This window comes from Uloborus diversus, chromosome 1, assembly GCF_026930045.1.
Source record: "Uloborus diversus isolate 005 chromosome 1, Udiv.v.3.1, whole genome shotgun sequence".
In the NCBI taxonomy this organism is placed as follows: Eukaryota; Metazoa; Arthropoda; class Arachnida; order Araneae; family Uloboridae; genus Uloborus; species Uloborus diversus.
Window position 1 is genome coordinate 116,605,826 of NC_072731.1, and position 18,812 is coordinate 116,624,637.

Here is an 18,812-nt window from a genome sequence, read left to right on the forward strand (position 1 = left end):
ATTTATTACTGCCTTTAAGTAGAAGGCTTGAAAAGTAAATAGATTGAGGATCCGTTTTAATTGATCAGGAATGCTATCTTTGCAAGAGGCTATTTTCGTCTTTGGCTGTTTACGTCCTAGACGCAAATCCCGTTAAAAAAAGAAATGACAATCAGGTTCTGGTACATTCTTCGGATCTTTTCTATTGTCATTTCTGACGTGAATATTGTTAATTTTCCTGTAATTGTCATTTTGAACGTTGAATATTATTATATTTTTTCACCTTAAAGATATAACATATTGTAAATTGAAATAATGAGTTTCACTTGTCAATACTTGTTTGTACGATGCAATCTGGTAGGGTATGCGCCGTGCAGTGTACAGCACGATGTGTTGGATGCACTTTTGCTTAGAGCCACTATAGTATAAGACTGTATATAGTGGTCTTTCTTTCGCTTATCTTTAAAGTGACGTCATGAATTGGAGCTGTCGGAATGTTTATCGTATCGCTTTTATATTTCTTTTACAAATACATTTGTCCAAAAATTAGAAGAATTTTCAGCATTTTTCTATAAAAACTCCAAGAACTTTACTTCTCTTTAGAAAGCATTTCCACCGAATGAATTTGCAGTCGAACATATGTCTAAAGCTTGAGCAGAAAATCTCCTGATTAGGTTTTTTAAGCTGGATTGATCTTCATGTTTTTCGAAATTTCTAACCACTTTACTATAAGAAGTGCTAAGAATCCTTACGATTATTTTGCAGTGGAAAATTAATATTGAATCCAGCTATTCAGTGAAAATTTACATGAGTGTTTCATTTTCCTTTGTCACAAACTCATCAAAATATTATGAACTATTAATATCGATTTAATTTTCGATAATATGAAAGTGTATCTTCGACATGGAATAAGAGTTGTGCGCGCAATAGATGACACCATCAAGTCGGTTACCGGGGGCGGGAAGTTTTGGGGCCCGTCACAAATGACCTTCACGGGCCTCCTCCATATCGTTTACCCCTACGGCCTTTACATACTATATTTCACCCCTCATTAAAAAAAATCTTGCACTCCTCCAAACTCTGATTTTGACCAACAGGTGTCCCTTCTCTTGCCTGTGCACGCCCCTGTCGGTTACCCTAACTTGTAAATACTTGTTTAAAAAAAAACCTTGCAATGCATTTTTTCGTCGAGTCGTCCGATTTTATTACACTTTTGCAATTTTGGGTACGAAAGCGGAGAATGTGTTTAAATAATGGAAGAATTTATGTGGTTGTGCCTTTATCGCCATCGCAGTAAAATTAAATTACTTTCGTTCAACTAGTTTTGAGGGACGCTACATTTTCGAAAAACTATTTAGCTGAAAGTAAACTCGTTCAGCTCGCTAAATGCTGACAACTGAAAAGTAACCACAATTCTCAGTCTATGTCTTTACTACTCGCTCTAATACTCTTAATACTTATACGCTATTTCCACTACGCAAGTCTGAGGTTTTTCCAAATTTCTTCCATATGAGGGAAATTCGGGATCAAGAAATTTTTTCTCCTGATGTAAAATGGCACCAGTCGACGAAACTGTTAAATTGTTCAGCAGAGTTCAGCAATATTCTCATATGCAGAAATTTTATTTCGACTAAAAGTAAAATGGCAAATAAAGAACATATTAAACATATAACGTAAAAACGACACACGGCGCATCAAAAACATGGAATAAACTGTTGCACTAGACTTAGAAGGATGCAGCACGTACAAAAATTAAAGAGTGTTGCCAAACTGAAATTCTGATAATAGCATTATTAAGTAAAATTATGTAAATGAAGCTGATTGTTTTAAAATTATTTTAAGTCATATCTAAAAGAAACATTTTTGTAGAAAAAGTAAATAACATAACATTCGCAACTCCAACGAACTATAGGGGGCACTGCAGTCACTGTCTAATGGCGGAATTAAAAACTAAAACAAACGCATGTGGTAACGAAGAAAATGCTAAAAGTGTTGTGATTTTTGTTGTTATGTATGATTTTTTCGTTTTATTCATTTGAAAAGATTTTTCAAAGTATTTTGGTTATTCTGACCCATATAGAAAGAGATTAGAAACCAAAAAGTATTACGAAAGTAAACAATTAATGCAGAACACACAGTAAGTTGTTCTGAAGCAGCCATTTTCACGATGTTGAATTCGGAATTCATAAATTTTTGGTTCGCTTCGAACGGCATTTTCATTTTGTACCGTTTTTTCTATACATTAGTACATATTAAGTTCAGTTTCGTGACATTTCCGGCATTTGTTGACATTTTTGTCACATAGTGCACATACGTGGCAGACTGTCAAGAGTAACGTTTAACACTAGATAATTTATTTCTATGACTATATGATTGGATATCCAAAGAAATCATGCATTTAATTCATTCGTCATGGAAATGATTTACCTGATATGCGAAATATTGTCAAGATACATTATTCTTTCACACAATTTTTAAACCATAACCTTATAAACAGATTTTTGGCGAACTTTTATTTTTTATTGTTCAAATTCTTAACGTTCTTTCTGGATTTTTCAATCTGTTCTGCGATAAATATTTTCAAGAAAATTTATTTGCATACTTTCTATTTCAGTAGGATACTGTAGTAACAAAGGTTATTTAAATCATTTATGTGGAATTAGGTTAAGGATAAGTGTCCATAGTCAATGTTGTTAAGTTCGTTTTTTTTTTTTTTCATCGAATTGAAAAACTGATATTTATTCAAATTCACTCAGAACAAAATAAATAAAATGTGTACTCACAGTTTATATATGGTGGTAGTTTTCTTTTCAGTTGATTGACCATTATTTCTTTTTACTTATCGAATTCTGTAATCTTACTATCATTTTATTCCACTCATGATACAAATTAAAAATGGTTTAACTAAAAACGCGAAAACTCGCCAAGGCTACTTTGCTTGCACAATACTAAAACTACTATAACCCTAAACAAATTTGGCGAAACCTTTCAGCTGAGAATAAAAGGAATAAAGTAAATTCTTTCTCGGTTAAACATTTTTCATTTTGTTCTACGATAATAAATTCAAGAAAATATTTTGCATACTGTCCATTCCAACTAAATACTGCTGTAAAATATGATTAGTTAAATTAATTTAAGATTAAAAAAAACTCATATTCTTACAAATTCATACAAAACAATAAAAATTTTTACCTGGTATAACGTTATCCAATTTTGTTAATCCAGAGTTTTCTTGTTTACGCTTAAACCATTTAATACTTTTTTGAAAGAAATAAGGAAAACTAACATTATTTTGAGAAGCTCGAGAATACTACTAAGGGACGAATTAATTTCTGTTGTTGAAGGCGTTCTTAGACATGTTGAATGCGTTACTCAGAACAAACTGACCGCGTTTACGTCAACAGATACACGTGGAGCGCAACGTGGCAATGTTTTAGTTGCATTCGCAGTTTTTATATATCACCGCAAGGTAGCGTATTCGAGCACTGGAGTTCCGAATTATGTCGCAGTCAACGAAATAAACTAGGTCAATGGTAAATTATGTATTCCATAAAAAGCAACATTAATACTAAACTCGCAAAAAGAATGTGGTATAAGAGGAAATTTAAAACACTGTTTTGGGGGTGATTATTAGAGTGGGCCGAAAAGATCGAATTTCTTCGGAGCACTTAGCCTTAATGCGGAAAATTTGTGACTCCCTAAAGCTAATTATTCGGCAAAATTTTAATACTCTAAGTGAATGTCAAAAATAAAAAAAAGAGAAATTTTCCAAAATATTTTCAAATTCGCAGAAAAATTAGTCTCAGGGTGGAAAATTTGTGTATTCCTTACACTAATGTCAGAGCAAAATTTTATGACTCTGAGTTAAAGTCTTCCATTTTGGCAAGAGACTAAAGAGCCCCAAAACAGACTTTTTTCTTATTGTACAACTATTGCAAAGGGGGGAAATTAAAAATTTAGAAGGTCTTTAATTAAAATCTAATTGCATGTAGAAATAAGGTCAGTTAGATATCAAAGTATTTATACAGTTAGAAAATCTCATTGAGAGGTATGCAAAAAATCAGAACTGCTTTTACCATATAGATTTTTATTCAAAATGGAAAAAATTACAAAATGGTTTTGAAAGCTTATTTTTTTATGCATTATTAAAAGTTTAAAGTATACAATTCACGCTTTGTAACTTAGAGTTATAGATACATCATGTATTACTGTAATTTGTAATTACTTTTATGCTCAATTGCTGGTATGTTGCTGCGTGATTTTAAAACAATGAAAATATACTCGTCCCTTTTCTCTTGGCCACATACTTGATTTGATTTTTTCGAAACCAACTTCACGATGCGTTCAACGGTCTGTATGTGACAAGAAAATTGAATGACCTTCCAGTTTTCGCATGGAACTCCATCAACCAACATATTTCGTAGATCATCTGAAGGGACGTTGCGGAGAACTGGTGGAGATGTAATTTTGCAAGTGTTCCCGTCTATCAAACCAACATAATCTGCTGCCTCAAAGTTAAGCTTTCAGGATACGTATTGTGCGCACACAGTTTTTATTCAGAAATGCACTCTCTCTAGCCTTTAGGACTCTATATTTACCTTTTCATCTGTTTGCATATTTAATAGAATGTTTTCTGGAAAAGCGAAGAATGCATTCCGAGCAATGACGGGATCTATTACGTTAAGATACATTTTTGGCAAGTATCTTCATGCGTGATTTCCCACACGTCTTGCTCCGTCTTTAATAGAATGGAAAATTTTCATTTTAAACCAGGGAAGGAGAATATACGTTTAAAATAAAATTGACCAAGATTTTCAATTCAACTGATGGTTTTATAGTTGAAATGTACAATCTCAAGATTCTATTGGCTGTTGTCAGCCAACGAGACATATTTCGAGCACCCGGTTCGTTGTTAACAAGATCCAGAGAGCATGCACCTGATTAAATGGCATGAGATATTTGCAGTAAATAATGTTGATCCTTACTCAGTATCATCGGGTCAACATCAGGCAACTTGCAACCCACTGGCTTAAACCTAACTATGGAACGCTTTTCACAGTCGTATAGGCTTTTTCCAATTTCACCGAAGTTAGGTTTTTGGCCTGACGTTTTACCATCAACGAATTGGAAAAGATGTCGCAATGGTAGTTCCTTAAAATGTAAAAGACAAATAGCCCACTGGAGGGGCCTGGCGAAGATTTCGCTCTAACAGACGAATTACTCCACTTTTTACGCCATAGTGTTTACAACTGTTCCATTTGCTCCAATAAGAAGGTTTACAAATCCACCGCTGTGAGTTTCCACATAACTATGAATGCTTTTGATGTGATGGACCCTGATCGGGGGGTTACGTGTCCAACGTATTGACTCCTTTGCTCTTTTACAAGAGGGTATTCTACTTCAGATCGCTCATAAAACTTACCTATCTCATTTTTTTCATTCATCTATGTTTTGTCATGCCAGCAGAGTTTTAGGTATGTATGAACGTTGTTATGTGTTAGTCGCATTTAAGGATTTTTTTTATGAAATTATCTAATTTTAGGTCATTTTCCGGAGCATAAATAACTATCTCACAGGCTTCAAGTTTTACGTAGTAGTTTGTGATAGGAAATTAAAAGTCTCCTTAGACTAAACATTCTTCGGAATTTTAAAATATTATGTATAAATATTATCTTTTTTAATTTTTTTCTAAATATCTCTAAAATTCATTTTTTGTTTTTTTTTTTTTTTTGGCCAGAGCGGAAGAAATTAACTCAGAGCTCTAAAATTTTGCTCTGACATTAGTGATAGGAAGTCAGATTATCCGCCCTTAGGCTAATTTTTCTGCGGATCTGAAATATTTTAGAATTTTTCTCTTTTTTATTTATTTTTTTTTTTTTTTAAATCTCTAAAATTCAAACTTTTTGCCGGAGCGGAAGATATTCACTCAGAGTATTAAAATTTTGCAGAATAAGTAGTGTTAGGGAGTCAGAAATTTTCCGCATTAAGACTAAGTGCTTCGAAGAAATTCGATTTTTTTTCGGTCCAACCTAGTGATTATGTGCAATAGAAAATCTTCCTTACAGTACTTATTTCTCTAAATTCATGTAAACATTCTAAATTATTCAATTTAATTGCTTATGTTCGTTTTTAAAGTAAACTGCAAGCCACAGGAGGACTTCAGCTACTTCATTCCTCAAACTATGTTAAGCGACACGCAGTTGTCTTGAAGAAGCATTTTTAATTTCGGCCACTAATGTGCACGAAATAACAGCTATAAAATGCTATGTTCGTGTATAGTGCCTATTGGCCTCATGCCAAGTCACGAATTCTTTGTTCTTTAAATAGTCAAGACACAGGAAGTTGCAGTATTATCTTCATTTGCGGGGAAGAGTTAATTTCTCATATTTGCATGAAGATTCGCAACTTTCATTTGCGAATTTCCGAAATGAACTCAATGCGTTGCAGTGACCACTCACCGATCATCGCAATGACGAGGCATTCTGATGATCTTTCATCGATTGCAGCGTTGTCGTTGCGATTTGTTTACAAGTCGATGAGAGAGACCTTGTTAGCCTAGTCGGATACTAGGGGCCCGGCTCGGAATTGGAGCAATATAAAGTTGGTAAGTTTTATGGGTAGATGGGGTCTCGGCTACCAAACTGACAAGGAACCCTTGTCAGTTTGGTTCTTGGCGATCCTGCACATGGATTATAATAACTGCAGGCCGAATCATTGGCAGGAAATCTGGGACATAGCAGAAACTGGTCGGAGAGTTCATGAATTCCTGCCAAAAGTAAAACTAAAACAACGCTGCAAACATCCAATAGAAGTACAATTTCTCAGTGCACATGGACCATTTCCATCGTAACTACACAGATTTAAGTTAATTAGCTCACCATTTTGTGTATGCAGTCAACCTGGAACTCCTGAACATTACATATTCAACTGTTCTCTAACCAGCTCTTTCCATTGCACTTAAAATTCCAACTTTTCTTTTTCCAAAAATATTACACATATTCTATCTCATCCAGTTACACGCAAGAATATTCACAAAATAATGTCACGACTCATATCTCAAGCAGATGACTTTAAATATCCAGCCTAAAAACTTTCAAAATTGCCGTTTACATTGTATTTACCAGTCATCCCAGTCTTATTTAGCTCCTTCACTTGTATGCTTTGTTCTTTTTATTGTTTATGATTTATATCGATTTCTGTAAATATCAAAATTGTTCCAGCGAGTGTCGCTGTCGCTCGTGAACTGTTCTATTCCCCCAGACACCACATCCGGTTGAACCCTGGTGGTTGGTGGGGTTTAAATAAATAATAAAACAAAATAAAAAAAAAAAGTGATGTAATTGTTTTTTAATTGCTGCGAAAAACAATGAAAAGATAATAGTTTATAAAAAATTAGTTTTGTTAATACATATAACAAATTAATTTCAAAGCTGAAATTAATCAAGCATATAGTTCAAGTCAAGTCATCAGTTTAAAACGTAATCCACATTACTTAACTTCAGCCTTGAAATTGCTCACTTTTATCAACAAAATTAATATTATATTTACTAATATCCTTCATTGTTTTTGGGAATAACTAAAAAGCGGACTTCAAGTACTGTTTCGTTTTCTGTTGTTCATAATATATTTTCTACATCAAAAGAAACAATTTTGTTGTTAATATACCTAAGTTATGTGGAGAAAAAAAACAAAAGCGTGTTGGGAGAGAAAACGTGCGAGCGAAGTGACAGTTCAGAGTGTTAAAAAAAAAAAGAAACAAACAAAGAGAAGTTAAAGGTTTCACATCCATTGTGTGCCTGTATGACACACAATATTTTTTTAAATAATTTTATAATTGCTTACGACATATTTCGCACCCGAAAGTTTCTGGTTTTGTGAGCTTGTAGCGATTAAACGTTGCATATGCGACCATATGTTCCCTAGGATGCTTCAAAAATACAGGTAAAAAAAAGTTTCTCTTAGATAACAGGACACCCCTTAATATTTTTAGACTTGTGGACAGTAATATACTGGAAGAATTTTAGCTTCCTATTTCAACTGTGAGATTGTGCTCAATCCCCTCCCCCAAACTTCATATGTATGGGGAGGGGGGTGAAAAAATTCATTGAACTGAAAAAGTAATGCTACATATTATAATATACACGAGTAATAAGCATACACATTGCAATAAAATAATTATTTACAAAAAATAAGCTGGGGAAATTAAATGTTTCTAAATTTGACATTTTCTATGCTACCGCTAAGGTTAAATTTAGGGGTCTTCTTAACCCTCTTAAAATTTGAGTAAGAAGCTAAAACTTTTATAGTATAATACTATTAGTAAGTCTAAAAAAAGGGGGGGGGGTGTCCTGGACTCGAGATGATTTTTTTTTTATATTTATTTATTTATTTATTTATTTTTTTTTTGAACCACCCTAATGTTCCCTTTGTGGTTCTTACTTGTTATCGTCCCTGGTATAACCACCCTTCAAAATTTGGCTACCTATGCTCCCATCACCCTCTATATGGCGACAAGTAGAGAAATGTTTAACGCTCTACAAGCGTATTTCATCCATTGGAAATGGGGCTAAAATCTAGGCCGGCAATTTGGAGTACGCACCTTCGCTCTTCCAACTCTATCTTAATTTGGTGTGACATCCGACTTCCACAGTTACTCACTTGCCATATGGACCTGTTAATAGGCAGCCATTCACAGCATAATAAAAAATTCACGCAAAGAAAAGACAATGACAGGATAGAGAGAAAGTACATCACTTGCTGAGCCAGGATTGGAACCCGGGACCTCCCCATCGCAGTCAAACTTCTCTAACCACTGGAAAAGGCGGACCGGCAGTGAAATTAATAGCATGCACAATTCAACGCCTTCTAATGAAGAGCTTTTCGAAGTGACAAAAGAGAACGAAACCAATGAGGATACCGACATCAATGGCACCCAAGGGCGGGTAAAAGGGATCGCCCCTCCCTTAAAAGTTCCTGCAGCGGCAATTTTTCCAAATTAAATCACCAAAACGCAAGTTCCAAGCTGTCTTTGCCGAAATTAAGGATAGGAATGGTGCTCGGATCTTCCTCCCGGAACTTTTTTGGAATCGAAGTTATAAAAAAATTATTTCAGACGATCTTTGTAGATATTTAGAGGACGAGTTTGGAGGCTTTCCACCGGTTATTTTGTTAAAATTTAATTCTTAATGACGCTATTGTAGACATTTCAGGTATGGTGTATGGTTAATGGAAGAAACGGGATCTGTGACTTTCCTCCTGCAATTTTTTAAAACTGAAGTAGTACCAAAAAAGTGCAATATTAGATGACCTTCGATCAAGTTAGTGAGAGGAGATTTCGAAACATTGCCCTTAACGAAGTTCTAAACGCAATTTACAATAGAATAATTCTTTCAACTGAAAAGAAAGGCGATAGTTTTGGGAACCTATTTAGATAAATCTCTATACTTTAGTCGTGTCAGATAAAAATGTTGAGGTGCTCCCCCCCCCCCGCAAGCATGTGTAGATTTAAAACGTAGGTAAACTAAAGGAGGTGAACTAAAAAATCAACCGCCCCCTCCTTGAACAATTTCTGGATCCATCCATGATGGCACATGCTGTCTGACCATCGATTACATGGAAAGGTTGATATCCGGTTTATAGGCGGAAATGGACGCATCTATTAGTTTGCAGGGGTGGTAGCGTCACAGATGTGTGCTTTTTGCCTATTAAGACGCAGTTTTGAGCAAATGACAGTTCGTTCACCGAATCATTTCTTAAATCTAAACTAGATTCGATTTATATTCTTGCTACAAAAATTAATTGATATATTTTTAACAACATAATTTTGCGCTTACCATTTTAATTCTACTTTTCCTGACGAAATGAAAACATTGTATTTTCTTTTTGTTGTTTCCATAGAAACTGTTTGTTTCAACTCTTTTTCAACTTGGAGAATGCAATAAATTACTTAGGTACTAGTGACATTATAAAACGTGTGAATCAAAATCCCATCGCTATTTTTCCTTCTCTCTGCTAAATTCATTCAGATGGAATCGTCTTAACTTGGCCAATTGCCAAATTACATTTAATCCGTAGTCAAACAATAACCAAAAACTTTCACATTGAAAGGTTTGAGCCATTTCTTGACGGTCGCAAATATAATCTTTCTGATTTGTAAACGCAGAAAGATGCTGTTAGCAGACTATCATAACCAGCTATTTTTATAAACTGTATGTTTGTTCATGTTTTCTTAGTGTGGCATATATATCGAAATGATTACGCATTAAATTTGTTATAGATTTATTCGCCACTAGAGTTGCGTAGAACGTTAAAAGTTATTGTTTTTAAATAGCATAATTGAAGACTATGCAATAAAATGCCCGTCACAGCCATTTTATTTTCATATCAGTCAATTATTTTCTTCAAAATGTTAAAGTTCTGCATAGTTCCTATGGAAAATCTTGACTGTTGCTGTCAAAATTAAAACTGTTTTATTTGTATTTATGAAACAAAATCTACCGACAAAACTACTTCAAACGTCCCGTTCCATCACATGGAATGGCCTCTGCACAATTTTGAAGATTTGAAATTAAAAGCAATTTTGTTGTAGCTCGGTTCTATTAATTCACTTAACTGCATACACAAAACCTTATGAAGTGATAGCTTTAGAGTCGAAAAACATTGTCATTTGCACCCCTGACTTCCAATAGAGTTTGAAACTTTTCTGCACATCAAAAGCCATTAATTATGTTGAGCGTGTTTCAGATAGAAATTTTGTTATTATCGTTGTCACTATGATTGTTTGCATTTCTTTTAGTTTGAATTAGAGCTACAACAACCTCGGAAATATCTCTGATGTGACAACGTTGGCAGCAACTCAAAAAATTTTTTTCAAATTTTTCTCTACTCCATAAATTAAAGAAAAGTGCAGTAAGCACTTGTTCTCAGGATTTCTGACTCGCCACTAACTTTGGTTGACTTCTGAAAGTTAAATGATTTTTTCCAAGAAAGGATAAACTGAACTGAAAGTCGATAAATTGTATGAATTCCGAAATATTGCTAGCTTTAAGCGGGGTTTACTCGTTAAAAGCAAATTATACTTCTGTAGACTTAAAATTGTACCAACCAAGTAACTCAGATTTCTTCGTAAAATCCAGGTTATCCTTAAATCAGAGCTCGTTGTAAGCAAGTTCGACTGTATAACACAAAAATTGCATTATTTTTATGTATTCTAAAAAAAAAACAAAGCGTATAAATTAAATAAAAATGTATTTCTTTTATTTATTTTGTTTTCCACTTCACATAGAATAGAGTAAAAGTGCCAAGTAATGTACCGAGTGACAGTGGAGTAATAATAAGAATGACAGCATGTGAACTCGAAGGAAGAATAATTTGAAACCTCATACTATTATCACCTGAAGCGTAATTATTTATTCGACGCAGATTAGTTTTTTCTTCACCAGTTTCCTCGTTGTATTAACTTCTCTGAGGAAAAGATGTAACAAGTTTTGAGCCTTATGTCGAAGCAATGTAACGTAGAAAATAAAATGACCTGTTGCTTCTAATGCGCTTAACTTTCAACATTTAATTTTTTTTACAAAACAGAAAATCAAACGCTAGTTTACAGAATGACAGTCCTAATTAATCTGACAATTATGAAAGTTTTCGTTAAACAAGACAATTATACGAAAATGTAATAAGAATGTGAGCAAAAGTAACTTTGTTTAACTAACGTTAAAAACGAAGTACAGTGAAACCTGTGTAAGTTGACCACTTGCGGTGCAGTACTTTGGTGACCAACTTATAGAGGGTAGTAATGAAAACTTTTTTTTTTTTTGTCATTTCTTGTCCAATGCATTCATTTTTTAATTAACTGGAATGCTTTAAACTCACTTTCATTGTTTAACATTACTTTAAAACAATAAGAAAAATGTTTAAATATTTTTAGAGATTATTTACCAGAATGATGTGTAAAGTATCATACAAATTTAAAATTTCTGTGAATCGATCAAAAAAAAAAAATTGCCTTATTACTTATGAAAAACTACTTACTTGATATTAACAATTCCTAAAAAATCATAACAAGTCAAAAGTGACTCAAATTCTTCATTTGATTTTTTTCTTGTACATTTGTGACCATGGTAATCTACTTCTCAACAAAGTTACTCCTTATTGAAGTTAGGCTCATTTTCTGGAACTTAACAGTAGCCCAATGTTTTTTGATGGAAACATAAATATTCATAGGTTTTCCTAAAATGTCTGGTTTCTTATTTGAGGCATAACTGATAAAGCTTTGCTTTTGCCTAGTGGTCAACTTACAAAGGGTTTTTTACAATACTCCAAACCAAAGCTGGTGTATATTAGTGGTCAAGATAGACAGGTGGTCAAGATAGAGAGGTGGTCAAGTTACAGAGGTTTTCCTTCATTATATAAGATAGGACTAATTCCGTTCCTGACAAAAGCGGTCAACTTAGACAGGTGGTCAACTTTATAGGTTTTACTGTATCAAATTCTAATAATTTTTACGCAACACTTCATTAATAAAATGTATATATTAACTGCGTTTAAAAAATTTGCAATGAATTCGTTTTAAGGTCGTTCAAGGCATTTCGAAAACAATACTTAAAAAATTATGTTTACAATAAAATATTTCTCGCAATTTTCTATTTGTTCAATGAAATTAGTCATTATTATAAATTTTTAATAAAAAGTTGTTCATATAAATATCGTTCTCTTTTAATGTAAAACATTTCTTGAATTTTGTTTAGCTTATTAAACCTTTAAAAATGATTGATATTAAGATAAAAAAGTATTTTTTTAAGAGAAAAAAATTTTTTGATGTTAATTTACTAGAAATATATCAATAACATATTTTTTTAAAACAATTAACTGTGTATAAATACTTTTGATAATTAAACACTACAAACCAAATTACATTGTCGGTTCTTCATAGAATTGGAACATTCGTAGATGCAAATATAACGCTTGGTTTTTTGATTTCCTTTTACAAAAAATGAAGTATTGTATTCGCGAAAAAATTTTCACTTAAAAATCGACCTTAATTTCCATTTTACTCACCCCCGAATGAATGTTGAGTTTTTTCTTCGACTCGAACACACGTGGATAAGTGCCTAAGAACGTACAGACACGCGAAATATCCATTTTTACGATTCCCGAGTTAATTACAACAAGTTTTCTCGTGACGTCTGTATGTAGGTACGTACGTATGTATGTATATATGTGCGTATGTTTGTCGCATAACTCAAGAACGGCATGTCCTAGAAAGTTGAAATTTGGTACGTAGACTCTTAGTGGGGTCTAGTGTGGACCTCCCTTTTTTGGTTGCATTCGGATGCTCTAAAAGGGGTCTTTTGCCCCTTTTTGGGGGGAAATCATTGTTAATTTCGATGTAAACTCAAGTGGTGTTATAATTTGGCGGACACTTGGCGATATATTACCAGCTTTTTGGTCGCCAAGTTTTGTCGCCAAATTGGAGACAAATTTGGCATTTTTTTTTTTTTTTTTTTTTTTTTTTTTTTTAATCTTGTTTTAATTTGGCCACTGTTGGTGACATTTAAAGAGTAAGTATTGAGTCACATTAAAATTGCCAATAGTGAGAAAATGAGATTAAACTGGAGTAAAAAAGTAAGTCATGTGATGCACACATCAGCTCGTTTTTACAAACTTCTGTCCTAAAAAATGTTAATTATCGTTCTAAACCTTTAAAGAAGTTTTTTCTTTCCATTTTATAATTAGTAACATTCAAAATATGGATTTTTTTTTTAATAATATAAATATTAAAGGATTTACAATGCTCCAAATGATGAAAACCCCGAGAAACATTTGTTAAGTATATTGCACAATGCCTGAAGAAGTGATGTGTTATTATGACATACGTAAGGAAAATACATAAATCACTATGAAGATAGTAAAAGTCAGTAACAAGCGATAACCGGATGCAAAACTTCCTCAAGAAAAAATTTTCAAAAATGAAAATAACTAGAGTACCTTTTTTTTTTATCCGAAGCTAAAAGTACTGGGGTAGATTGGGACTATTATATCATTTGAACTACCAAAAGATAGCATTTATAACTGAAATTTATATAAGTATTCTGCTTCATGATAGTTTTTGTAACAAAGATTTTTTTATGAACGTTTTTCCAAAAACAATCATAAAATTCGTCAGCTTCGTTTATTAGTCTATTAGCATCAAGGAGACGTGGTTATGTGTTTGAACTGTGAGCGACGTTTCGCTTACTTTTACTTCACATGATATTTTAAGAGAATTCTCTCTCACTCTCTCTCTTTTCCTTAAAGAATCATCAGCAAAGCAAGCCGTATCACCTGACCAAGCTGTTTCAGCCGCATTTTTCTAATTCAAAAATATTTTTAAATAATTGTTCCATAACATATAGCAGACTTCAAAACAAAATTGAAGATGAAATAATCAAACTGTCATTCAGATGACTAAATTGCGTTACAAAGTAAAAGATAAATTAATTCTCTAAACAAACATCAATCATATTTTGATTGTAATTTTGAAGTCGGTACAAAAATGACACATAAAAATGCGTAATATGTACATATATTGCTCCAATTTAGAATGATACACTTAAAGCTGTTATTAATATTGTTTAGTAACTGAATTTCTTCGTACTTCTCAGCGTAATTTCGAATAAAAATGGACAGTGTGCCTTAAAAAATGAAAAAATTACTTCACTTTCGATATAGTTATTATTTTATTCCTTCGCACTTAGAAAGTAAAAGTGTATTCATTTTCTCTGACTTGGATTAGAAAATTAATTGATTCAACATAGCTTTACTACTTAAAATTTACAAAAATTTAAGTTTAAAAGCTAGGTTCTAAAGAACTTCTAACATTTTCTTCGTATAAAGACAGCTTGAATTATGACGGGTTGTTATTATTGACTTGTTACATGAATTATGGCAATTATATATACGTTCATATATGTAAATGATACCCCTCGCGCTAACCTGCGTCACCGATTTTGGGAAATCGTGGTTTAGCTTATATAACCATTTCATTTAGTTTGATTACAATTTAGATTTTATACATTTATATGTCGTACACCTTCTCCTTTTTTATCGATAGTATAAAAAAAGGATTAGTTTCAATTTTCGATTACAATTCCAAGACGAACGTCTGGCATGCTGAGATAAATAACAAAAGGGGGAAAAATCAATACTTTAAATAATTTCTTGAAAATTGATAAAGCAATAGATGCTTACTGTTTCGAATTTGACTATATAGTCATCCTTAAAATATTGAAACAAAATATGACCGTTGAAATATCAATGTAATATTATTCTTTCATTGAATCAGTGATAAATATGACTGCTATTTTACTCAAAATGTTAAATGTCTTTAAAAAGGAGAAAAATTTCTCCACCTGACGTATCACTTTAAATTTTTTTCATGTCCGCAACATAGCCAACATCTGTTGTAACACAGAGAATTGCATTAGAAATATTCAGTAGGATGCATTTTATCGTATTTCAGCAATTAAAAAAGTGCTCGAATATCCGGCATCTTTGACTCCGGACTTACCTGATTTGGTGGAACGAGCTGACGATGATGCACAAGATGAACAGCGATAGGCAGACCCGAACACATACTTGTGCCAGAAACGATCTCGGGTGCATGGTCCACCCCTCACCGCATGGCTGGAACACCAGTCTCAGACCGACACGACTAAACCCACACACATAAACACGCGCGCACAACGGTCTACAGACGATCGACAAGAGAGAATGAGGAGTCGATGAGCACACTGTGATGACAAGACGCGGTTTCAGGTGCGGATAAAGGTGGCTCGGCCACCCTTTCTCGTCTGGACGAAGCTCATTGGTGGAGAGGGGCTGGACAGGACCTCTGCCGGCAGGTGCGACACATCGAACATCAGACGAGTCCGCGAAACCGATGCGGAGGGATGCTGATGCTGGAGAGATGCTCTCCATGGGTGGTTCCGAAATCACATTTTCTTCGCCGCCTCAAAGCAGCTAACGGCTGCTTTCTTTTGATCGTTGCTAAATAGAGAACCTACAAATTTTTGTAAAATCACTAAGGGTAACTTTGATCTATGATTTCTCAATTTTAAACTGTCTCGCAAATTTTTAAGTTTTATTGTATTTGTCGGCATGAAATAGAAGAATCACTCATAAAGTTGCAGTTATTCAAAATTAAGAAATAATAATTGAATACGGTGAAAAGGGAATTATTTGCTTGGTTCAAAATTATCCTGCCATTTAGGATAATTTTGAGCCACGTCAAAAATGGGATGCAAAATAAATTATTTTTGTAAAACTGGTGCGGCTTTGAATCTGAGAAAGGAAATTTCCAAATGCTTATAACTCTGCCTTGGTATCACAAGATTATCATTTGAATATTACAATGCTGGAAAAGCAGTTTCAGCAACTTCAAAAACAGCTTCCAAATTTGAACTGGCGCCAAGACACTCTTCAATCCAAGTTTCATTGTTGTTTATTGTTTTAATTGTCTTTAATCCAAGTTGGTTTGCTGTCTCTTTCTTTCTTGTTAATTAAGAATCTTTTCTGACTTTATTTGTTACAGTCGAACTCGCTTATAACGAACCCTGATTTCACGAGAACTCGGATTTAGCGAGGAAATCAAACAGATTTGGTTGGTACAATGTTAAGTCTATGGGAACCAAGCTCGCTTTTAACAAGCAAACCCCGCTTAAGCGAGCAACATTTTTGCATTTCATAAAATTTCTGCTGATTTCCACCTCAGAAAAGATTATACTATTTTTGGAAAAATTCCATAAACATTTTGAATTTAACCTAAAGTTATAAATAAGACATAAATCCTGAATACAGCAGCCCTCGACATTCTAAATGCGGCTTCTAAAGTGCAGAAACGCTCCAAACTAGTTTGAAGCCACGCATGCAAATGACGGTTTTTTCGGGCTTAACGTTCCTCAAAAACAACAAAAAAGAGACAATAAGACAGGTCAAACCAAATAACCAACTTCTTTGATACTGTACAAAATGGAAAAATAGCTATGATTTTTTTTTTTTTTTTTCACGAACCCATTTTTTATGAGTACTCGTTTGTAACAAGCAAATATCCTGGTCCCTTCGCGCTCAAGCGAATAAGCTAATTCGACTGTTTATTTTTTTAAGTCCTTTTTCCTTAGCCAAACACATGACTTACTTGAGGATATATCTCACTCCCCAGGGCATCTAAGAGTAAAGATGAGTATTGCGAAAATTGTTTGGTATCTTGTAGCGAGTAAAATCAAAATTATTTAATAGACACTCATTCTTGCAGTTGCTAATTTTCTTGTAAATAAAAAAAATTAACTAAATAGCAAATTGGCTTTTAAACTGCTGCTATTGTTTTTTATATTACGTCCTTCTATAGTTAAAAAGGAAAGATAAACTATTAGCTCTCCTAGAGGGAAGAGCGTCTTAAAGAAAGAAAATTTGAGGACATTACGGATAGCAGAGAAGTCCCAGAGACGCTCGCCATCCATGTCAAGTTCCTCACTTAACATCCAGCTAAAAGAGGCCACACGTCTAAAGTGGTACAAATATACTTGAATAAAATCATGTCCAATCGGCTTCTAAAACACAAAAAATATTAGTTTGAAAGAATACAATTAGTTATTGAATTAAACAATAATCGATTACACTGACATGATTTTTGAAAGTGAGCAGCCAGGTCGAGAATGATACCAAAGATTCTTGTCGAAAGTTCCTTTTTGATTAATCACCACTTCGTAAGTAGTGACCACTAGTATTGGATCTTTATCTGAATATTTGTTGAAAAGGATGTGGAGTGTTTCTAGTGAATATGCAAAACTACTGGTGTCCCCTACTTTTCGCCGATACGAAATTTCTTCCCCCCCTGTTTTTCAGTTTCAACCTCACCTTTTCGATATATTTAATGGAGGGGGAAATTATGAATGTCTGCAAAAAATAGTTTAAGCTTAATTTCTGAAGAAAGTTAGATTATTACTTATTTTGACAATTTCTTTTTTTTTATAGTTCTTAGCAATGCTGTATACGTTAATTCTTGTTTATTTTGATAAAATGGAACAGTGCGTCTTTCAAAATTTTTACTAAAGCAAGCTGAAGTTGTCGACTACTTTAATTTGATCTCTGGCTCAAGATGAGAAAAAGCAAGTATGTTTTAATTTTGCAGTAAGTTATCGCCCTAAGCCAGGGCTAAGGCAGAAATACATAAAAAACACCGCAGCTCAGTCGTTCCATCCGTTGACTGCAGTTTCGTGCTTTTTAGCACTCATCAGCCCGGAATAGGAAATAATTGAGCTGGAGGCGAAAAACCTCTTAAGGGAGCCAAGAGAGTCGAACAAACAGGTAGCTAATGCAGAATTAGCATACCAGACGAGTGACCGCAGCAATGGTGCGGTTCGACTCAAAGATTGAAGGTAAAGCTTGGTATTTTGCTGTAAGTAATCAGGGCTAAGGCAGAAATACATAAAATACACCGCCAGCTCAGTTATTCATTCGAGGAATGCAGTTTCGTGCTTTTTAGCACTCATCAGCACGGAATAGGAAGTTACAGATCTGTCGGTGTATTTTATGTATGTCTTAATTGCTTATACTAGTTTTGTTGTAGCATACATTCATTTATTCGGCACGATTGTTTTGTTTTCAGTCTAACTTATCTTGGAAATTTGCAAGTCGTATAAAGAACCTTTTCAGCATTCATTGTTTTTAAATTGAATGAGTTTTTGAGTTTCCCTCTTTTTTTTCTTATTAAGTTTTAAAAATAAGCGTCAAAAGACAGTTAAACAGTCTAGAAAGTTTTGTATCGTATTACTATACGTACTATTAATTACGAAACA

At 33.7% G+C, this 18,812-nt stretch overlaps 1 protein-coding gene across 1 annotated transcript in view; it reads right to left on the reverse strand.

Annotated features, from left to right (window-relative positions):
* The window catches only part of LOC129231654 (protein Wnt-7a-like), a 337,423-nt gene extending 321,763 nt beyond the window's left edge, over positions 1-15,660 (reverse strand). The window contains exon 1 of the mRNA XM_054866021.1: positions 15,527-15,660. Coding sequence (XP_054721996.1) covers positions 15,527-15,621 — 95 coding nt within the window. The 5' untranslated portion in view covers positions 15,622-15,660. The remainder of the gene's footprint in view (positions 1-15,526) is intronic.
* Positions 15,661-18,812: the final 3,152 nt, after the last annotated feature.